General features: G+C 41.0%; 1 protein-coding gene across 1 annotated transcript in view; it reads right to left on the bottom strand.

Moving 5' to 3' along the window:
- Positions 1 to 6,808: 6,808 nt before the first annotated feature.
- The window catches only part of LOC147638035 (protein TIC 20-I, chloroplastic-like), a 2,578-nt gene continuing 1,178 nt past the window's right edge, over positions 6,809 to 8,208 (bottom strand). Inside the window, exon 2 of the mRNA XM_086797714.1 lies at positions 6,809 to 7,726. Coding sequence (XP_086653840.1) covers positions 7,089 to 7,726 — 638 coding nt within the window. The 3' untranslated portion in view covers positions 6,809 to 7,088. The remainder of the gene's footprint in view (positions 7,727 to 8,208) is intronic.

Genomic DNA, 8,208 nt, shown 5'->3' on the forward strand with positions numbered 1-8,208 from the left:
TAAATGGATGTGAATGAGATGTGATGATATGTGAATGGGGGTGATGTGATGTAAATGGATGAGAATGAGATGTGAAGTGATAGATGAGCATGTGAATGAATTGATGGATGTGGATAGATGTGAATGTGAATGAATGGATGGATGTGGATAGATATACATGTGAATGAATGGATGGATGTGGATAGATGTGAATGTGAATGAATGGATGGATGTGGATGAATGTGATGAGATGTGAATGGATGTGATGAGATATGGATGTGATGTAATGTAGATGGAATGAATGAGATGTGATGTGGATGTTATGTAATGTGGATGGAATAAATGTGATGTGATATAGATGGAATAAATGTGATGTGATATGGATGGAATGAATGTGATGTGATATGGTTAGATGTGGATGGAATGTATGTGATGTAATGAGGATGCAATGAATGTGATGGATATGAATGGGTGTGATGAATGTGAATGGGTGTGATGAGATGTCAATGGATGCGATGAGATGTGAATGGATGTGAATGCGATATGATGATATCTGAATGGATGTGATGTAATGTGAATGGATGGATGAGATGTAAGGTGGATGAATGTGGATCTAGATAGATGTGAATGGATGAGATGTGATGTGGATCGGGGTAGATGTGAATGGATGAGATGTGATGTGATGTGAATGGATGTGATGTGATGTGATGTGGATATGGGTAGATGTGAATAGATGAGATGTGATGAGGATGGATGTGACGTGATGTGATGATGATCTGAATAGATGTAATTGGATGTGATGAGATGTGATGTGGATGAATGTGATGTGATGTGGATAGATGTGATGAGATGTAATATGATATGATTGGATGATAATGGATGAAGACGATGGAAATACATATGACTGGATGTGGAATAAGTAATGTGAACTGGTGTAGAAGAATGTGGAATAACGAGAAATGATGTGGAACAATGTGGAAAGATAGTGAGAGTTCGTTAGAAATTGTATTTATGACCTGTTTTTTAATGAATATTTTATGTCAAGAATGCTGGGGAAGCATTTTGACCATCTTGTGAATGAGGTCGTGGAGACCTAAGTGATAAAGTTGCAATAGCTGACGGAGAGTCAATGGAGGACGTCTCGCGTAGCAGGGTTGGCCGAGGTCTTGACCAGCCTCGATTCGATTTAAATGGTGAGCTTCCGGTATGGTGGATGAGGGACCAAGAAAGCGGCCTATGAGTGAAGCGCTAGGTGACCTGCGAAAAGGAACCTAGAGGGTGCTGACCATACGGTGCTCGGGCTGCTCTGGGTCGCCGAAGATACCCACGCGTGTGTCGAGAAAGAAAAATGGAACAAGGTGTTAGAGTTGTTTTCTGAACTCGGGCATGGATCTGGTTGATTGTCCTTGCTGGTCCTCAATGGATGAGTCCATGGCTCTTTTATATGGATCTGTTGGTTGATCTTGCTGATCTTTAATGGAGAGTCCGTTTGAATTTTCTTATGTGATTATATTGCCGGGTACTATGAGCTAGGAACTATTGAAAAGGCCCCTCAGTGAACAGGTCGTGAGCGTTCTGGTTGTCAATGATGCCATAGGTACACCGATGAAGGAATGATTGAAAATTAGAATACAAGCTGGATATTTTGGAGGATTATGATCAGTGATACTATGGTTTCATTAAAAGATTGTTTTAAAGACAGCTGAATCTGTGAAACAGGCAATTTCATATTGGGTGTGTAAGTGGTGTGACTATCTTGAAGTTTGCTTGAAGCGCCGGCTAGGGGGTCTGGGAACTCTTTTCCCTGGTGGTACATAGGAAACACAACCAAATTTCTAAATGGATCCTATCACTCCAGTGGTTGGGCGGTTGGCTAACCCATGGGATTGGATGGGGTTAGGATATACTAATGGATCCCTAAAATGAGACTCAATTCTGTTATGTTACGATAGTTGAAGTAAATCCCGGATAACCCTTGTTCTATGGAAAAGAATCAACGGCTGTGCCTCTTGATGAGGAAAAAAGCGTTGGACTCTATGATCCAAGTGCAAGTCTTTTCCTTTATCTGACCATGTGACTTACGGGTTCGGTCAGATCAGTTTGGTTACTTAAGGCTCTTGACTACGTTAGAATAAAAAAATCCTGGAGGAATCTCCTATGTCTCCTGGGCGAGGGAAGTTTTTTTGGGTTCGGTTTTGGAAGAACCGAGGGAGAACCCTTAGAATGTTTGGTCACCATCCGAGCACATCATTTGGTTAGAATGCTGGGACGAGGGACTTACTTTTTAATATGTCTTAGCCTTAGAGAGCTCCTTCGAAATTGGGACCCTCACCAACATTCAAACCAAATGTGCTCAGATGGTTACCAAACTTTGCAAGAGAATGAGGGTGGCATCCACATGTACACACTTATAAAGTTTGGTCACCATCCGAGCACATTTGGTTGAAATGTACAGGCCATGGGTCTACTTTTTAATTTGTCTTGGCCTTAGAGAACCCCTCGAAATTGGGGCATATTTTATCTAAATGTACTCCATTAGTGACTAAACATGTGAAGGCGGGGTCCACATGTACACACTTCCAAAGTCCTAGCACATTTGGTTGGAATGTGTGAGCCAAGGGCCTACTTTTTAATGTGTCTTGGCCTTAGAGAGCCCTCTCAAAATTGGGTTTTGGCATGCATGTTCCATCTAAATATGCTCAGATGGTGACCAAACTTTGTAAGAGAGAAGGCCAGATCTACAATATGCAATTACAAAGTTTGGTCACCATTCGAGCATTTGTCTCCCAACCTGAGAGATGGTTTGGCCAAGTTTTTTGAGATTTTTTGGACTTGATGAGGCATGCTTCTAAGCTACCAATTCCAACAATGCAGGAAAAAATATGGAATGCATAAACAAAAATGAACTTTTCACTCTAATCCACACCTAATGGAGATCAAAGCTTGTGTTTTCCGCTCCAAATAATCATAAATTCTAAGCTATTCCCTGGCTTAATGCAACAAGATAAAAGCCTTGTGGACTTCAAATTCATGCAAAAGACCAAGAAACCAAGGTTACCCCTTCAAAGATATGCAAAAAAGAATGTAAACAAGCTTCAAACCCAAATATAAAACTACAAACTAACACATACAAAGCTCCAAAACTGTTTGCTTTTGTGAGTATGACTTCCTAATTGACACCGAGAGCTAAGCCCTATACTGGTCCCATCTTGGCGGCACCAAATATGTTCAAGTCAAGAGCCTACCTTATCCTTGCCAAATCAAATATCATGGGGTCTTTGCCTTCAAGCCGTGATGCAACTCCCTAATGTAGGTACACTAGCTCGTTTGTTGTTTCACTCTATTGTTGTCATAGAATGCTCCATTGCTATTGGGGTGAAAAGAAAGAGCTCTCTATGCCTAGAAGAAAGCTCTCCCTAATGGAGGTACGCTAGCTCGTCTGTTGTTTCACTCTGTTGTCACAGAATGCTCCATGGCTACTGGGGTGAAAAGAAAGAGCTCTCTATGCTCTAGGGCTATTGGAGGCAAGAAGAGGTAACCTTCATAATGGTCCTCTCTTACAAAAGATCTAATGGAAGAGAAAAACCTACAATCAAACCTATCTAGCATGCATCCATCAAGCAAGTAAGAGTTAATAACATACAAGTAAGCAAGAGTAGAGGAGAGAAGAGCTCACAAGTGTTCTACTACTTGGGAATGATTGTGTATTGCTTATTGTCAAAATTGAATTATGCAAGTGACTAGTGTTCACACCAGGCTAGCTAAATGTAAATTTCTTATTATCAAAATTTGACTTTTATACATGTGACTAATGTTCACATTGGGATGACCAAAACTTAAAAATGATCCAGCCATGAATTAGACTTCCCTATTTAAATGCTAGGAATAATTATACACACACGTGCACGCACACATATATACACAATGTAATCATTCCCGGCATTATGTTACTTTCCTCTATAGGATCTACAAAGAGATTTACCAAACAGTGAGTGAGATCATGTAATTCTTGCCCCTAGAATCTCCATTGCCCACATGCCCAAACTAGTCCACATGGCCCTAAAGTGCAGGGTAGCCCCAAAACAAATGCCAAGAGTCATCCTTCATAGATTTGCATCTACATCATTCTTTGGAAGAGATATTCCTCTTCTACATTTTTGGTGGCCAATAGGGAGGCTCCCATCATTACCTTCTTCCACAAAAAGGTTTGGGCTTTCTCAAGAATAGGCATTCCCCACATATCTTCCCACCTTCTACACAAGGTCTCTCAAGGCTACTTTAGATTCCACTCTTTATTTGTGTGAACCAAATTTACACATAAACTAATCATCACAACTTTACAGATGCCTATTTCTGGGGTCTAAACATTTTACCCAACCAAGTCCAATCTTTTTACCATGTCTGAACATTCACACTACAGTACCGCACTTTCTCCATTCTAGCTATAATGTCATTTATGAACACTATGTTTTACTTGGCTAGGTCAAACATCATAGCAACCTACAATTCGTCCATCCAACCAAGCACAAGGCCATTTCACATGCCACTCAGGTGAACTATCCCTTCATTGTTAAGCCTCCTGGCAATCAGGATCAATGAGAGCCAGAGAGGAAATTAATAACTGGGACCACCATATTGGATTTGCTAGTAGGTGAATTCCCTGCAACCTTTGTGAAACCCTTCCAAGTGGTTGTTCACATAATAGACTTCCAACCATTGACTAAGAAGGAAACAAAGGGAGATGCTTTACTGGGGCCAAAGAGAAGAGATTAACCAACCAAGAGAGTCCTTTCCACCTACTATGTCTCTCTCTATCAAGGTTCCCTTTTTCTCTCCTCCTTGTTTTGTAATTGTAGAAATCCTTAATCTATGCTTTGAACTGTCATATATGGCGCTAATGAGCATTCATCTCTCTCTCTCTCTCTCTCCCCCCAAACACACACACATGCACGCACAAACTATTCACAGGGTAGTCACATTAAACGACGGTTCCACCCAAAACAAAAAACAAAAAACAAAAAAAACAACACTCAATTCATTCTTTGATGTGAGGGGATGAGGTGTAAACCTAGGTTATAGGTCTTATGGATGGTGAACTAGAATCCCTGCGCACTGCTAAGATAGATGCCGCCCTAGGTGCATACAAGCTAACAGCCCATGGATCTTTGTCTCTGCCATGCGCTTAAAGCACTCGTTGACGCATGGGTATGAGGTGTGCAAACCAACCTAACCCATACTAAAAAGTGGGTTCAGAAGGCCAACATGCCTAGCCTAGATTTAAAAAGTGGGTTCAGAAGGCAAAAACATGTCCTAGCCCACCACTAAGATGAGTGGTATGGGGAGGCTGCCCTAGGTGTGAGAAAGAACAAGAAAAGAGCCTTTCGATCTGTTGAATTATTAATTCGGGGGCCGTCCATGGTGCCTAAGACATCATTCTATTAAATGTGGCCAAAAGTATCATGGGGCACTCAAACATACCATAGAAATCTTCTAAATACCACCTAGATGGGCTTCTCAGCTCCTTTTGCATAGGTCCAACTGGTATTTGGGTATGCTTTCACACTACCATTGTAAGAAAGCTACTACTGCTCACAAGAATATCTAAGATACCCTGAAGGGGACTCGTGACCTAATCGTTCATTCATTTCTAACAAGCATGCATGCCTTGTGATTCGATTTATGCAAGAGGCATTCTGTATGCACCATGATTAGTTTGGATGGTTTTCATATGATGTTGAATAAGGAACTCCAAATGTGAGCCTGGGAGATCAATCCCATGGTACAATCGTGTCACTAGTGTACTCTGTGCCTTTCATTCTTTCATTTCTAACTAGCATGCATGCCTTGTGATTCAATTTATGCAACAGACACTGTATGCACCATGATTATTTTAGATGGTTTTCATATATTGAATTGGAAATTCCAAATGTAATAGCCTGAGAGATCAGTCCAATGGTACAATCGTGTCACTAGTGGCCTCCCAAAGACATGATATATAATGAGACCTCCCAATAACATGATATGAAATTAGGCCTCCGACATATAAGGGTCCACACGTAAAGCTAATGAGCAAAGCCATAAACGTAGAAGCTGCAACAAACCTCTGCACAATGTGGTCTCCAAGCAATGGTCTTTGCTTGCAACTTCTAGTGTGATGGTGTCAGCATGTGTCAAGCAAAATTGAGGACAAAGCTGCTCTTCCACAAAACGACGGGAAAAAAATCAACTCTTGATAGCTTCAAATAACCAAACAACTGCTCCTAGGGCTGAGGACTGTGTGGGGCACCAACTTATTTCTTCACCATGAGCATGTGCATGCTCTCTGGGTGCAGCCCAGCAGCCCTAATAGCAAGCAGCCACCAGAAGAAGGTGACAGAAGCTGAACTGTAGGTAGTGAACTGTAGGTAGACCTAACCTCTGATACTTCAAGAGAAAACACAGATATGAGCAAAAGATTAGTCAATCCTTTCTTTCCTTTCAAATCCAATATTAGGACCCCAAATTTGAGGGCTACAACTGCCCACAACTCACTAAATGAGCTTCTCATATATTCCCTATTGCTCTTGACACACAGTTTACTTGCAGCCTTAGCAAAGGAGCTCCCTTTCATATGATAGTTCCACCATCCTACAAATCGTTGTTTTGCCTCTCATCATTAATGATCTCAATGGCAAACACACGCATGTCCTCTCTCTCTCTCTCTCTCTCTCTCTCTCTCTCTCTCTCTCAATCAACTTCATTCATTTATCCACGTATCTCTTTCAATGAAGCTCTGAAAAGAAGGTCAGCCATCTTGAAACCACCAAGATACAAAGTCACAAGAAGCAAGGACCAAAATACTTTCAATAAATTATCGAAAAAGTATCCCCCAGTATTAGTTCTGTTTCAACCACACCTGTACTTTCTCTTGTCAAATAATGCCAGACCGTAATTTGTTTTGAGAACTTACCTACAAAGCTGAATAAATCTCCATGTACCACCAAAATTCTACATTATTAACTCATGTGAAGGATAATTGCTGCTCATGGGAGAAATATATCCTTCGCTTCTGACCACAGTTTTCTTCTCCCACCACCAGCATTTGGGTTCCTTTGGCAGACTAAACCTTCTCAAGTGTCATAGGGGATTTGCATATAAGATGCATCAGACAAGAAAGGCACATCAGCATACATGCCATTCAGTGCACATCTTAAACACTCTATCACTATGAAAAAGAACGCAAATGAGAGAGCCAACCAATAGTGTGCCCCAAACTTCCCCCAGTACAGCGATGGTGGGACCCAATCATTGACTGTCCCAATAACTTGGACAAGGATCTCAAGTAGCATTCCTGTGACAACATGAAACCTGAAAAAGTGTGGCCAGCGGTTGTTGCGGACGATCCCAAGGTAAGCACCAAAGAAATACGCAAGCAGAAACCATGAAGGAAGTTTCCCGATGAAGGTTAAAAACGGATAAGTGGAAAATTCGTAGTCTTCAAGGAACGAATGTAAACTGTATGCAGTCTCAGCATACATCCACGTTTCACTGAGAGGCATAAGGTATGGAATGCAAGCCAGAACTCTCCACCACCATCTTGGTTTTTTCAGCATGGGAGGAAAACCCTTGAAAGATGGCACGTCTTCTGCAGCTGCTCTAGGACCAGTTGCCTTCTTTGTACACTCATAACTGGTTGATATTAAATGCTTGCACAGCTCCCCAAATTCTCCTTCCAAAAATGATGAAGAGGAGGAAGCTAATTTGAAACCTGAAAAGAAAAAATACCCTAGCCTGAGCATAGGTCTCACAAAGACTCCAAAATTCCTCACAATACACAAGTCAATGGGAAAAAAAAAAGGACCAGACAACCCTCGATCTGAAAGATTGCATTACATGAAATGATATAAAAGTAAATTAAAAAAATGGTAATGGTAACAGCACCATAAAAAGACAAAAACTTTACCTACCACTGTACATGACACTCAAAAACTCTATGGTCATAACATGCAATTCTATACCAAACCTTTGTCAGCACTGTAAAACTCAATAATATCTCACAAGTATCACAGAGACCCATTAAAAGATACAAACCAAAACCTTGAGGATGCTCCCTGACCCAAAATGTTGCACACAAAGCAAGAAACAAGAGCCATGTTTATAGATTAAAACCCTAGACAGCATTCTAAACGTCATAAGTGTGATGCTGCTCAAGCATGTTACAAAGTATCACAGAGACCCATTAAAAGATAC

This window comes from Cibotium barometz, chromosome 5, assembly GCF_041138505.1.
Source record: "Cibotium barometz isolate CiBa-2024 chromosome 5, ASM4113850v1, whole genome shotgun sequence".
NCBI lineage: Eukaryota > Viridiplantae > Streptophyta > Polypodiopsida > Cyatheales > Cibotiaceae > Cibotium > Cibotium barometz.